This window comes from Lepisosteus oculatus, chromosome 4 (assembly GCF_040954835.1).
Source record: "Lepisosteus oculatus isolate fLepOcu1 chromosome 4, fLepOcu1.hap2, whole genome shotgun sequence".
Taxonomy (NCBI): Eukaryota; Metazoa; Chordata; class Actinopteri; order Semionotiformes; family Lepisosteidae; genus Lepisosteus; species Lepisosteus oculatus.
The window spans coordinates 63,663,194-63,678,774 of record NC_090699.1 but is presented as its reverse complement, the minus strand read 5'-3'; the positions used below and the strand labels follow the sequence as shown (position 1 = coordinate 63,678,774).

The 15,581-nt window shown below is 38.9% G+C and overlaps 2 protein-coding genes across 2 annotated transcripts; both read left to right on the top strand.

Moving 5' to 3' along the window:
- Window positions 1–6,808: 6,808 nt before the first annotated feature.
- parapinopsina (parapinopsin a) lies at window positions 6,809–10,296 on the top strand. Its single transcript, XM_006631127.3, has 4 exons — window positions 6,809–7,143; window positions 7,629–7,957; window positions 8,844–9,086; window positions 9,793–10,296. Exons 1-4 carry the CDS (start codon window positions 6,876–6,878, stop codon window positions 9,919–9,921), a joined length of 969 nt encoding a protein of 322 aa, XP_006631190.3. The 5' UTR covers window positions 6,809–6,875; the 3' UTR covers window positions 9,922–10,296.
- Window positions 10,297–12,704: 2,408 nt separating this feature from the next.
- On the top strand, window positions 12,705–14,784 carry selenok (selenoprotein K). Its single transcript, XM_006631049.3, has 4 exons — window positions 12,705–12,885; window positions 13,790–13,880; window positions 14,145–14,228; window positions 14,682–14,784. The coding sequence occupies exons 1-4, from the start codon at window positions 12,867–12,869 to the stop codon at window positions 14,782–14,784; spliced, it is 297 nt and encodes a 98-aa protein (XP_006631112.2). The 5' UTR covers window positions 12,705–12,866.
- Window positions 14,785–15,581: the final 797 nt, after the last annotated feature.

Here is a 15,581-nt window from a genome sequence, read left to right as displayed (position 1 = left end):
CTCCAGAATCTTTCATTTAATGATTTATTATTAGAAGAAAATAACAATTACAGAAAAAACAACACACTGAAAGTTTCCTTAAGGCCCATAAAGCAATTTTCTAATGAGGTGTTCTGTGTTTTTAAAGAGGATAGTTTAGAAATATATTGAAAGTTGTAGGAAAGAGTCTTGATTGGATTTTCGATGACCACTAATTCCACAACAAAGAAAGCACAAGAGGCTGTTTGAAATGGAGTATCAAATACAAAATGACCTTTATATACTGTATACAGTATCTTGAAAAATCCTACAACTCAAAGCTTTCTTGTAGATGAAGAAGCCTCATACTGTGTCATATACTTACTCACTATGCAGTTACTATAGATACAGAGCTCCAATTTAAACCTTAATCCATAAAATTAATAGGCTCTTATAAATTCATCTGACACTACTGACAAGGTACTACTTGTAGCTACATACAGTACGATGCCCTGTCACACTGATGTTATAGTTCTGGGTTTCTAGCTCTTTAACACAGTTTGATCTTAAGCCTTACCGTATATCCAAAAGACTGCTGAACACCTGCTGAACACCATGGGGTGGTCAACATGGATAAAGAGAAAAAGAAGTACAGCTACAATTCAGCAGTTGTGCAAATGTTACTTTCAGATGCAGGACCGCATTCAAACTACAAACGAATTACTTCTGCTATCATTATGGAACGATAGTGAAGACAGTGCCAGTAAGTTGTGTCAAGGGGAATTAAACTGTTCTTTTAATCCAGACAGCACCCTGTCCTCGGCAAACACACTTTACTGCAGAGAAAGAAAAGCTCTTTAAAAAAGAAACAACCAAACTCAAGTTCTTTTAATTCTGGTGACCTTATTTATAAAAGCTCAGGGGAGGACTCAATGGTGTTTGACTTCCAGTATTTCACTGTATTCCCATGCCATCCCAAATAAGAGCAAAGACAACTGTTCTGGCAATATGTTTCTAATGTACAGAGTTCAAATAAAATCCATACTTTTAGGACTTAACGGACTTTCATGTGCTGATCCAAAAACATGAAGCTATTCCAGTTTAGATTGCTTGCAAGCTGAATTGAAAACATTGCTTAAAAGCTTATCTGGCTCCACTGGTGCCTGCTGTTCCTCAGTTTGGTGGCTATGTTGCTCTGTGTGTCCATTAAAGTACTGCCCAGTGTGGCCCTTGAGGAAAGACGGAAGAAACACAACTCATGCCAAACCCTAAATACACAACGTACATGCTGTACTATCAAGCAAACCAGGAACATCATCACTTTATTAACCCTATACAATTTATTGCATTAGGAGTTTGTCTTTTTGCATACCCCAGCTTGCTCTCCATGAGACACACATACAGGGAGAGAGTCTGGGGTCAGAGTGAAGGATCGGCCATTGTACAGCGCCCCTGGAGCAGCTGGGGTTAAAGGCCTTGCTCAGGAGCCCAACAGAGTAGGATTCCCCTGCCAGCCACAGGATTTGAACCAGCAACCTTCCAGCCACAGGCGCAGATCCTTAGCTACAGAGACAATGCTCCGCCTTCCATCTTGTGTCTGTTTGACATTTTCAAAAAATACCCCAAATATCCACATACAGTAGCAAAGAAATCAGTGCATGTCACAAACAGTATTTCTTTGCCTACAATGTAAAAGGCCGTCAATACACATTCAAATACTGGTGCATATCGCATATTGGATGGAGACACCAGACTGGAGTGTTCCAGTGATCATTAGATGATCATCGGAAATCTCAATATTCATAAAGCTTTGCTGAAGCCTAGTTAAACTACTATTAAAAGCAGCACAAATCTAAGGCGAGCAGTGGAATACAGCTGGAAACTGCTTCTTATTTTACAAGCCTGTGCTTCTAAAATCCATTAACTAATCTTTTAAGTCACATCATATGGTAGCACACTCCAAGCAGACAGTGTGCTTTGTGCTGTTTTACACACTGCATAAACACAGAGTTAGCTCAGACAGCAGATTAATGAAATCTCTGGAGGCCGCCTTTGAATAAAAATGTAACAAAATCGCAATCAATCAGGGAAAACGCCGCTGTCAGCGCCACCATACAAGACTCTGTGCTGGCTGATCATAGGGAAATCATCCTTAAGTTATACAAAGCGGCGAAAGGAAAAGGAAAAAATAGAAAGGGAACCGTTGCTCTGAAGGATTTGCATCCAAAGGGAAGGAGAAAACTACACAGAATCACTTGATTAATACCGGACATGACTGCACTCGTGTGGATCTAGATCAGTTCAGACTACAGTGGACATTACAACTCTGCGTCTTGGTTTGCTGAGTATTGCCTGTGCTTACAGCACAGACGCAGAAGCAAATCTTTAGGTCTGAGAATTAATTTCTGATATTATGCGTTACTTAAAAATTCAACTTTTAACGTTGCTGACTTGCTAAGAAAACGTAACATTATCCCCAGAATTTGGCAATATGTACTTTTTAGACTGTCTAAAAGGAAGTTTGTGAAATTGTATGGGGTCACATTTTTCACAAATGCCAGACAACAAGTGTTGTCGAATCGCTTGACATGTAACAACTTGATGTTTTTTTATATCAAATGAAAAATGAGACATTCATGGTCAGCGAATGGCTGTAAAACAGAAGAAATACAGTTGAAAACATGACCCACCACCAAGTCCTTTTAATGGAATCTCTCTTACATAATTTTTTTCTTTACTTTACATAAGTTTCTCACCAGGAGCCACTGTGACAAACCACCAATATTGCAGATTATAATAAATACTTAACTTTTAAGATTTTTTTCTGCATTGAAATTGCTACATGAAACATAAAAATATTCGCTTTTTATTAGACCTTACTGAGAAAACAAATACTAAAGTATGTATAATGTGAAAATTTGTTTCCCTGAAAGATTTCACATGTGATGGTTAAAAAAACAAAAAGCCTTCCGAACAATGTCCTGCATCCAGAGAGGTGAACGACAGATCGCTTTCACTTCAACTCACTGCTGACATCTAGTGGAAATGTTTGCATGTTATTAGTTTTTTCTCTGGAAGTACTGCCCCGTGTGTTCCCCTCCACGTGGTCAGGTACTCAATTTAACCAAAGAGCATTTTAAAAATGTATTGGCAATCAGATCTGTCTGCTAAATCTGATTACTTTGTAATACATATGTCACCAACAAATTTGATAGCAAAAAGAGATGGCCTCGAAAGATAATCGGTCTATACAAGTTCAGTTTGTATTAATAGCACTTTGCCCAACCATGTCAAATACCAAGAGAAAACTAGGTCAGATACCAACACTAACTTTAATTTAGTCGTGAGTAGTTACATTCTTTATTGTTTTTGAATTTCATTAGAATAGACAGATGTGCAGTACTCCATGAAACTGTTAACGGGTTAAAAAAGGATTTTGCAGAAGGGCCTCAGAAATATACTTGCATTGATTTGTTTGACAAGGCTGGGTATTCAATTTTAAAATTCTGTAAATGAAAAAGGTGACAAGGAAATTTTGTTTTCTATAGATCTTAAACTGGTTTCTTAAATCGGTTTACAACTCAACAGTATACCACTCTGCACCAGTCACAAAAACAACCAGAAGCTGAATGTTGACCCGGGAGGGCAGGTTAAGTTATGTTACAGGGCCACGTTCAGACATTACTTGGGTCTGGACATGACATCACAAGTAGTGTGTTACGCTTTTGAAAAACTGTCATGAAATGTCTCATGTAAACACGGCAAAAAAACATTTTATCTCAGTGGTTTTAAATGTAATTTTGGCACAAAAAAACAATGTCCCTCTTAAAGTCCCCTGTTCATCTTTATTACAGACTATACAGTAGAATAAGTCACAGTAACAATGGCTCATACACCCAGCATTACAGATAGAGGATTGAGATAAAAAAACAAGTTTGCTTTGTAACCAAACAGTCATGTTTTTTTATAGTTTTTGAATTATACCATGTATCATTTGCCACTATATTAAAATAGACTAAAACCAAAGATGGTTAATTGTTCATTTGCTTGGCTTTTTTAACTTAGAATGCTTACAGTAAGTATAAACACTGTCTGCCCAATAAATATATATATAGTACAGTGTGTGTATTTAAAAAAATATTCAGTAGTACTACAAAGACACTACAGTAAATGTTGAAAAAATGTACATTTACACTTTAAAACCAGTCCATAATTGAGGGAGTCTTTTGTTCTTAAACAGACATCTTTTAATTCTTCTGTAATTCAGGGCAGCCACTTCACCCTAATCCGTATCTACACTTAATTTAAAAGTAAACCTCTTAAAAGGTCGTTTTCAGTACCATTGCCTCTGTTTCCAGATTTTCTTCCATTGTCCTCGAAGTACAAGCTTTCATTACAGGCTATTAAAATGTGAATTAATAAATGTACCAAAATGGAACGTCATATCTCCAAAGGAATTCCATTTTTTATTTGTTTGGTAAGAATTAAGCTTCAGGTATTTTTTTCTGTATTTAAGAGTGTAAGTGCACAACAGAGGGTAAAAGCAGACAGACATTTTTCTGCCTTAAAATTCCAATTTATGTTTTTTTCCAAAAAGTACGTTCTCTTAATTCGATTCACTGTTGCAATGTCGAAGGCAACTCCAGCAAATAAAAAAGTTATAGAACACTTTAAACATATGAACTGGCTGCAATATTACACATTTTGTATGTTTCTTAAAATTCAGTGCTATATACCTGGTTTTAATAAAAAGGATGGGCATGCTTGATACATGCATGTGCCTGTGTTCTAAAACCTTTGCCTGAAAGCCTTTGCCACTGGAACACTTTTCCTGTAGGAAGAAGATGAATGGATTCTTTACAGTGTAGACAATGAAAGCCTTAGCAGAAAACTTCAAGAGGTCCCAGGCTCTTCTTTATGATGTGGGAGTCTAGACCACGTCTACCCAAACTGTTGCATTTCCTGCAGGACACATGCTACAGGATTTTGATCCAAGCAGATTCTTGAATTTAATAAAAATAATAATAATAAAAATAATAATAATGTGCATTTACAGAATGTAACACCTTTAAAAGTATCTCTTAAAGCACTTTACAGGAAAAGTGAAAAAAACATGTTAAAACAAAAGAAAAACGGAACAATCAAATAAACACGAGAGATTAAAATGCACCACACATACAGCAGCACTAGTTCACTCGTGTACACACGTTCAGTACATACGGTCGGAAAATTGTGTCCTAAAGAGATACTTGAGGTCTTTTGAGGAGCACTGGCTGGGGCATTTGTAATAAATCCCATGATTATGGCTTTCATCTCAGTTATGAGAATGGTCTATATGTAACAAGGCATGCAAAGATGTTACGTTAACACTTACAGCAACTTCGTTCACCTGACCTGACTCTGCTAATCCAAACCAAAACAACAGATGTCCACATGGAATTCTATCATGGCTTCACGGACCTCACAGATTTTGTTTTTGTCCTTTTGTATTTTAAAATCACAACGTAAATGCATTTTGTTAGAGCTGGAAAATGGGGCCAAACAGCATTGTATACAAAACATGTTTAAAGTTTAACTTGACTTATAAAATATAACTTTCATAATAATACATAAATATAAGCTTATAGGTTTCTACTCGTTGCCTTTATATCAGTTATACATTTCATAGAAAAGTGACATTCATATAACGTCCATTAAGTTCTGCAAGTTTGTTTATTAAATCATATACCGTATATTTATTCAATTATTTCAAAAGCCACTACCATTTTCTAAATTAGTTATGGGTACAGAGTCACAGCTGTGACTCCAAAGGTCTACATGATCTGACTGCAATACATTGACAGTATCAGCTTTTCTGTGTAAAACACTCCTTTAGTTAAGTGATCTATCTTTAGGACTTCAGGAACATGCATTACTGTTCTCATATTGCGGTTACCAGCTATTATGTAAAATGGAAGATGTGACTAGAGGGAATAAAATAAGTCTTGTTATTTTACAAAATAACTGGGACTGAAATTCAGCCATGAAATAGACCCATACTCTACATCTCTTCCATTTCACTCCTGAGGCAAGGTGACCACAGAGTCAGGCATTGTTTTTTTTGCTTATGCAACATCCATTATGTATAAATATCCAGGTATTTTAAAAGAGCTTAGGCTTCCATGTTCCCGACCTTGAAAACATCTGAATATGTTATACAAGTAACATTATTCAACCTTATGGGACTTCACACTTTTTACACAAATACCAAGAATAACCTATCATCTAATTGCTCAGAAATCACCCTGATAAGTGCACTGTCACTGCAGAGAGGTCGGTCATAAAGAGAAAAGATACACTCTTATTTCCACAAACAGAATTCCTACATTTTAAAGTTCTTCCTGCATTTGCTGCATCTCTGAAAAAAATGACTTGAATTCAAATATGTTTAAATGTATTGCATTTGCGTCACAGGAAACACTTGAAAGGGGGTATTTCAAATTAAAATATATGAAACCTTGAAGAAGAAACCTTTCTTCAATGTGAAATCAAACATTGGGAGCACATCGCACAATTATTTCAGTTGATTTTGTCAGCTGCAGACCATAATCAAGAAATGCAGAATCAGAGATCAATTAGAAAATTAGCTGGATGCATTACATTAACTGAAATCCGGATTTTGTGGGATTTACTCTAAGACCCTAAGGTGTGTCATATAATCTCCAGCATGTCACTTGCATTGCTCCTGGAATTCATAAAAGGAAGTGCCAGAAGCTTTTTTGCTCCCAAGACAAGTTGTAGTGAACCTACATTTTTATTTTGCTTACATCCAGAATTTTTTTTTGCAATTCCTATCTCACATCATGGATGGTGCAACATTTTCTGCTGCTGCTCAAGTGAATTCAACTTCCCAGGATTCAGGCAAAGAAGAAATCCTGATGCCTAGAATTGGCTACACAATATTAGCTATTATCATGGCAGTATTCTGCACTGCAGCTATCATCCTCAATGCTACCGTTATTCTGGTGACAATTCGTCACAGGCAGCTAAGACAGCCCATAAACTATTCTTTGGTGAATTTAGCAGTCGCTGACCTGGGTGTTACTGTGACTGGGGGGTCACTGACCGTGCTGACAAATGCAATGGGCTACTTCAGCCTAGGCAGAATAGGATGTGTAATTGAAGGATTTTCTGTGGCTTTTTTTGGTAAGTTGAATTTCATGAATTCACACAGCAGATGCAATGGTAATAAATGCAGCTTACATAGAGAACATCATTTAATTAAGGCATGCCACATTAATTAATAGGCTGATTCATTATAGAAATACATAACAACTGCATTGATAGATCTGGTAGAGAAAGAATGACTAAGAAAGGAAATTTGCATAGTTATTTTCTTTATAAAATAATATAGTTCTTTAATTTTCTGATATGTCTTATTTAAAAAGAGGAGGTTTAAGAAAATGTACAATTATACACAGTATATATTTTTAAACGTGTGTGTGTGGTGTTATTAGATGTTCTTCACAAACCCATTGAACTACACAGACTTGATTTAACCTTTAAAATGTGTCTTTGCCCGGTACAAGCTACAGCAACACGTGTAGCTTTTGCTCTAATAAAAAGTGTTTTAATTCTGCAGTTTGCACTTACTGTCTAACTAATTCTGATTACGTGTAATCTGCTTGAAGGCATTGCAGGACTGTGCACTGTTGCAGTGATTGCAGTGGATCGCTTCATGGTGGTGTGCAAGCCCCTGGGAACAGTCATTTTTCGCACAAGACACGCTACGGTGGGGGTGGTGTTTTCCTGGGTATGGTCCTTCATTTGGAACACGCCCCCTCTGTTTGGCTGGGGCAGCTACCAGCTGGAGGGCGTGAAGACCTCCTGTGCCCCAGATTGGTACAGCAGAAGCCCTGCCAACGTCTCCTTCATTATCTCTTACTTCACTTTGTGTTTCGCTGTGCCATTCACCATCATTGTGTTCTCATATTCACGTCTCCTGTGGACATTAAAAAAGGTAATTTTCTTTATCATTTGTAGCTCATGCAGCAAGCTCACAATGACTTTCTTCCCTTTGGCTGTATTTTGAAGTAAAGATAAGCATTGTATGAAGGCTTGCTGAGTAAATCAGAACGTTTTTATCTGCGTGTTTTTAAAGGCTCTCCCTGTTTTTAAAGGGGTTTGCTTAGAAAGAGGAAAAAGATTATTTCAGACCATAATAAACTGCACTGAACACTGTATATAAAGGGCTTGGGGAAAAGCTGTCGCAGGATGCCCTGGCTGTTAGGAAAAAAATGAAAGATTTAAGCTTTAATATCTGGAGTATTGAAATCATTACCAATCTCTTACAAGTTTCTTTGAATAAAACAGGTATTTTTTCCAAGAATTGCTTAGATATGTTTTGCTTTGGCACAAACATGGGTTATAAGTAAATAGTTATTCAATTCAACGTTATTTGGCATTATACTGTACTTACACAGGTGCATAGTATAATGAAAAGTGTTTCTCATTAGTCTCTCAGGTGCAGTAACGTATATACAGAACGGCAGACAAGACATTAGACAGTAAAAACAATAACCATAACAATGTAAACAACAAGTATGGTACCAGTATGACAGTACCCATATCGGTAAAAAACTGTGCAAAAGTACACAAACAGAGCAAACAGTGCAAAATACTTAGGAAATGTGGCAAACAGCTGACTTTTCCAAGAGCGCTATATGATTTGACATTTGGGAATACACAATACGAATGTATTTGTAAGTGTATCTGTTTGGTATACTGTCCATAATGATGTGCTGAATTTAATCAGGATTAAATCTTCTCAAAGCTACAACCAAAGGCCAAACATACTCCATCATTTTTAGGTTGTGTACCTAACTCTGAGTTTATTTCTGTCCCAGGTTTCCAGTCTTGGAGTAGCCAAAGGGGGCACCACTGCCAAGGCTGAGGTTCAGGTGACACGCATGGTTATTATAATGGTGCTGGCCTTCCTCATCTGCTGGCTCCCCTATGCAGCTTTCGCTATGACAGTGATTTTCAATCCGGAGATCAAGATAAACCCAATCATTGCCACTGTTCCGATGTACCTCACTAAGAGCAGCACGGTCTACAACCCTCTCATCTACATTTTCATGAACAGACAGGTTAGTGCCTTACAGTACATCGCTCCAATGCGCAGTGAAGCTGAAGCCAGGAATGCCTCTCTTCTTTTTTGGCAGCCTTTCACAATTAGAAGAGTCGCGAGCATTAAAACATTAAACTCTCTAAACCCATTATTGCCCATTCATTTCACTTGGGAAAAAATAAAAAATGACAGTGTGCCTCAAAAAGCTGAGAAAGGCTCAAAACTCAAACATCATGTCTCACGCACCTGACAAAGGCTCCACAGCTCAAACATCATGTCTCACGCACCCAACAAAGGCTCCACAGCTCAAACATCATGTCTCACGTACCTGAAAAGGGCTCCACAGCTCAAACATCATGTCTCACACACCCAACAAAGGCTCCACAGCTCAAACATCATGTCTCACGCACCTGACAAAGGCTCCACAGCTCAAACATCATGTCTCACGCACCTGACAAAGGCTCCACAGCTCAAACATCATGTCTCACGCACCTGACAAAGGCTCCACAGCTCAAACATCATGTCTCACACACCCAACAAAGGCTCCACAGCTCAAACATCATGTCTCACGCACCTGACAAAGGCTCCACAGCTCAAACATCATGTCTCACGCACCTGGAAAAGGCACCACATCTCGAGCACTGTGCCTTACATGCTGACCTATGCAAAATGTCCATGACCTATATCACCTAAGGAGTATGTGATTCCTGTCTTTGATGCTGCAGTTTCGAGACTGTGCAGTGCCATTTTTGCTGTGTGGAAGAAATCCATGGGCCGAAGAACTTGAGGAACCAGAAGGAGACACCACCCTCTCCACTGTCAGCAAAAGTAATAATAAAGTTGCACCCACATAAAAAACTATTTGAATTTAATTACTTTACTTTAGTGATATCCTACCACTCATTCTTCTAAATCTGTTCTTCAGCATATGATTTATCTAAAATTAATGAGAAGCCATTTTTAATTATGAGATTAATGCATTTTATAATGGAATTTAAATTCTGCACATTATAACAGCTAATGGGTGCTATATTGTTGTTGTGAATGGGGTGGGTAACTTAGATTCCTTAAAAACCATGTGTTTAATCTAGCTTCTTAAATGAGAATGGATCTAAATCTTTGAACTATATGATGTGATTATATTTGTGTAATGAGTATTTGTGTTTGTATTATTTACTGGTTGCATGCTTGACGTTCAGCATTAATAAAAGTTCTCTGTTTCTGATACATACCTTATTATGACCTCAATTATCTAAGTTTACCTTTGAAAAAGAGGGAATTGTATCATAACCACCAGTGACTAAATTGCAGACAATCACATGGGAAATCAAAATGAAGTGCAAAACAACTGTAAAATTACTAAAGTGCTCCAATGAACAAAAATGTTTCCAAAAGAAGAGAAAACAGACAACAAGAAAAAGTATTAAAAACTGTAATTTTGCAGGGAGCTCACCAACAACAACTGTTTCCAAATGGGCTTTTAAGAAAAACTATCCTGCTTTGGCACAGAACACAGACAAGTCTAGGTTACATTTACTACCAGAATTAAACAAAGAATACTGCACCAAGAGTATCAGATCAAAAACCCATATAACATGTAACATAACATTACTTGCATTAGGAATTTGTCTTTTTGCATACCCCAGCTTGCTCTCCATGAGACACAGACAGGGAGAGAGAAGCTTGGGGTCAGAGCACAGGGTCAGCCGTTGTACAGGGCCCCTGGAGCAGTTGGGGTTGGGCTCAGGGGCCCAACGGAATAGGATGCAGGATTTGAACCAGCAACCTTCCAGCCACAGGTGCAGATCCTTAGCCACAGAGCCACCACTCAAGGCTCTATCCTCAGCACACCTGATAGACAGGTAAGAATCCATTTGAACCAGTGGTGAGGTATAGTCCAGATTACAACTGTGATCTTGAGACAAAACAGACAAACAGGAAACAACAAACACAGCACTTCAGATCATTGTGGACCTACTGTAAAACAACAGGTAACACATACAGTAAGAAATAATGAAGACAAAAGTAAACACAATACACCAAGAAGAATAACAATAAAATAATATCAGCAACAGAGACGAGTCCACTTCTTCGTATGCATTCTTAGCTGAAGATAATGAACATGGTTGTTGACAATGTGGAACAGTAGAACATTTAAAATGTGGAAGACCTCAAAGGAGGTCAGATAATGAGGACATGAACCAGACCTTAGTCATACTGGTGCATTTTAATTTCATAATTAAAGTTTAATCGTACTTAATTTGATATTTTAAATGAAAAAACTTTCACTCTTCCACCCACAATGATTTTAATCTTGGATCTTAAATTTGGATATTAAATAATTACCTAAACACACTACTCTTCAGGACATGCCTAGAAAGGAGTGTTCACTTCAGATCAGACAGTATGTTTTGGACAATGCAATCTAAACGTCATTCTGCCTCTTTCAAAAGACAGGGAAGTTCTTTAAGTCTTTATTCCTACAGAGAAAGAATACTGAACTATTACCTACCGCTTTCAGAAGGCATTCATTGTTAAGAGGCTTAATTCACAGTATGTTAGGCCCATCCAGATTCAAAGTCATATGAATGAAATGCAAAGTAGAGGTGACCGTGTGAATGTGATATGAGAGTCCCTGTTTGTGCCCTGGAATTGAATTTCGTAATCACAAAGGTTTTACTTCATTTCCAGGAGTGCTTCAGAGAGTCAAAGAAGCTCTGCACTCCGATTTAAATATCTCACAGCTTAGAAAACACGATGTTCAAAGTCATTTCCTAATTGCTACTTTCTTATACATACTGTTACAGTACATACAGTCTCATACTAAAAAAGATATACTTCTGTTAGGTGAATTGTGAATGTCTGACAATATCTTGTTATATAATATCTGCTATGAGTACTTGTATAAGCAGTATCAGAATGCATTTCCAATCTCAGCAGCATATTTTAACGCATATTGTGCAATGCTTGTTTTTTTATATGCCATATACATCCGTGGTGAGATGAAGAAGAACTGCAAGAACGTCCACTTGATTAATCATTTTCCAGGCAGGGAATAACAGCAGGAATGGGGTATAAATTTATGTCAAGGGTATTTTGAAGTGCATTGCCGTAACTAATATTGCTGTTAATTCCACTCGGGGCATATCTGAAATACGGAAGATTGTCCGGAGGTCCAACAACTAATGTACTGGTAACTTGTGCTTTTGGATTTGTTTGAAATGAATCTAAATGGAAATTGTTTCTAGCTGACAAGTCATTAAAGACTTCCTGGTGAAATTCGCCATGCTGAAATGAGTTAAAAAGGGCAAGATTTTCCAGACAGCAGGACTGATGCCAAAAAACGAAACGTTGAAGCCAGTTTGGGCTTCGGGGTGTTCAGATCATAAAATCTAAATGGCCAACGGCAGTGAAAACCAAACATTTTGTAAACTCCTGCTGTGGCGTCGCCGCTGATATGTTCGGTACGCGTGTGATTTCCTGCATGTCAGACCCATTAACTGCCACTGGGTTTCGTCTGCAGGAATAATTTACAAAGTTTCTGACGATAACCCCCCTCCCCCATTTCCAAAGCGTCTCCTCTATTTCGCAACATTGTAACGATGACTCGACAGATACTTCTCCTCTGCCTCAGTCTGAGGAAGACTCCGAAACATTGTCGCCACACGCCGTGACGTGGCGACGCACGACGCCTGGCCGGGCCGGGCCAGCGGAGTGAACCGGATCAGGAAGAAAAAGGCTTTCATGCAAACACACACAAAACTACTACAACAACACTACACTAGGAGGGAGGTTAGAGATGGTGTACGTGTCTAATGGTAAGTAGATACGCTCATTTTAAGCGCAACTCAATAATAATAATAATAGAGGCTTAACCGAGCCTTAAAGAAAAAGACACAACTTGAATATACCACAAGACGGTGCAATATGTCAAGGCATCCGACTTTGCCAAACACAAATATAAACGCAGTTTACAAAGGCTCCGGTGTGAATCCCTATGGCGATCGGAGCAGTTGTGCTGACAGTGTTTTTGTGTTACTGTTCGTAGACGTATCTGCCTACATAAACGTAACATAACAGTAGCCGTGCTATAGTCTTCCGTTAACGATTTGCAGATTGCTGTGGAGCCCCAGGGACAGAATATGTTTGCTTTTTCCTACGTCTGCTTTTTCTTCCCAAAACAAGACGTTTTAAACGGCTTTAACTCTTTAAACGCGTTTGTACAGATCCTCATATTAAAATGATTAGGATTAAAGTTAGGGATTTTCTAATCCTCTTGCTTCTCCAATGTGAACTAGTGAAGCAGTCTCTTCTGTGCGATAAGGCGTTTGCTTCGCGCTGGGCACTGTTGCTCTAAGTGTATTTCTTCACGACAATGAAATAATAACGGAATACAGGTACAGTATTACTGCAAACCTGTACCAAGTGCAGACCGTGTACAGTGTTGCTTCCAAAATGCGTTACTATATAAAGTGAACCATATCCAAAGTAAACCCCGATTACCCGAAAATCAGTAAGGAAAATGACTTGAATTTCTATGTATAACGTTTTTTTTATGAGGAGGATTTTTCGCATCAACTGCCACTGGTCGCTCATCACATCCTACTGTATATAGAGCTTTTTCACTTGTCTGTGACTCTACACCTGTTTCTGCTGTCCACTGAGGTATTTGCGGAAAAGCACTATATAAGTGTAAGTTATTATTATTTCTCCTAATTGCAGGTCAGGTGTTGGACAGCAGGAGTCAGTCTCCATGGAGGTTGTCTTTCATAAGTGACCTCTTCTGGGGTGCCGTGGAATTCATTGGATTATTGTAAGATCTGTAATAGTTCATTCTTTTGAAGTGGCTATATTATTTTGCGTACTCTGGCCTGAGTGTTTTAATTTTGAAGTGTCTTGAGGTGATGTATCAAAAATCATGCCATCTAAAAAAAAAACAACCACAAATATCTTGTTGGATTTTTAACTTTTCGTTTTTTAATCTATACCTGTCTGACATTGGATTTTATGATTTTATTAAACTCCCCCTCCCCAATCAGATATGAAGGTATTAATCTGGGTTTTACCCTTTTGACAGCTTTCAAACGATATTCCAGCCAGATTTATCCAAGAAAGGCAACTCTGGGTCTTCCTCTTACTCGAGATTTGATGATGGCAGGGGGTACGTATACATATTTTCTCAGTATAAATATCCGTTCCGAATATTTAAACTGCAAATGGAGCAGCATGTATGGGCTCACCCTTGACTACATTGTTAATATGAAACCTCTAGTCAGCTTTGCTACTGACCAGAATCGGATCCACCCAAACGTTGATTTCTGCGACACTGTCGCGGGTTTTCTGCATCGAGACACGCAAGTGTTTCAACAACCTCGTTTTCAGCCCCAAAATAAAATGATATCCCTCACGGCTCGCCGCCATTTGTGGATGCCACCTTTTTGGTGCGAGAGAGCAGTTGTCGTTCTTCTGAAGTTCATTTCTGATGTTCATGTCCGTTTCTGTTTCTTAGAAGAAGTGTGATCTGAGTAAGATTTAACTGTGCGGCCAGCTGTATTGTAATATGATTGCATGTAGTGCTGTGTCTGCAAATGGGTCCTGTTTATGCTTTCTACAGTCCGCCTGGATTCCCTGGAGGACGGCGGCGAATGGGCAGAGTAAATCACATGGGCGGGGGTCCTAGTGCCCCCCCCACGGGGGGAGGAGGATGAGGAAGGTGAGAGCTTCTTCTTGTGCCCTCTGGAACTCTCGTTAAAAACGCCATCTGCTCGTCCTGTCACACTTCGGTGCAGGAGAGCATGCCGGGACTGGTGCTTCAACAGAGGAAGGATGGGCACTGATGTTCAGAGGGCAACCTGCAGTCTAAACTGTAGGCTGGATGCTGTTTTCGTGCACTCAGACGTAGATAAATCTGTTGTAAAGTACAGCAGAAACAAATCTGTTGTCTGGGATAAATAGTAAACAAATGTTTTATCTTATCTTTTCGTAAGATCATAAAATTAATATTTTAGCCTAACTCGTATCTAGCTTCCATGACAATTATATTACAGTGTCGGATCATCTGAATGCGAGTAGAAACTGCACAGAGTAGCTGAACCCCATGAATAATAAAAAAAAAATCAGTCCCCTAGAATTGCAAATTCCTCCCTCTCAAATGCTCAAACCATGTGAACTGACGCTCTGCAACAAATATCAAGCTGTGTATAGAGCCAGATTTACACATCGTAACCCATTTCTGCGGGAAATGAACCGGCTTTTGTTGCACGAGGCAAAACGCACAGCCTTCCTAGCCCCCCTTGGAAGCCCCCTCACACTCACTCTAATTATGGCACAAGGAATGAGAAGGAAACGCAAAGGGTTGATGTTAGTTCTTTTGCCCTTCCAGGTAAACGCCTGCATAAGCACATGCAGGCGGAGGACACACGTGTCTCGCGCAGCTGAGCCGAAGGCTTCCGCGTAGGGGAGAACGTCGAGCCCATCGCTGGGACAAACACGTGTGACCTGCTTCCCAGCTGCC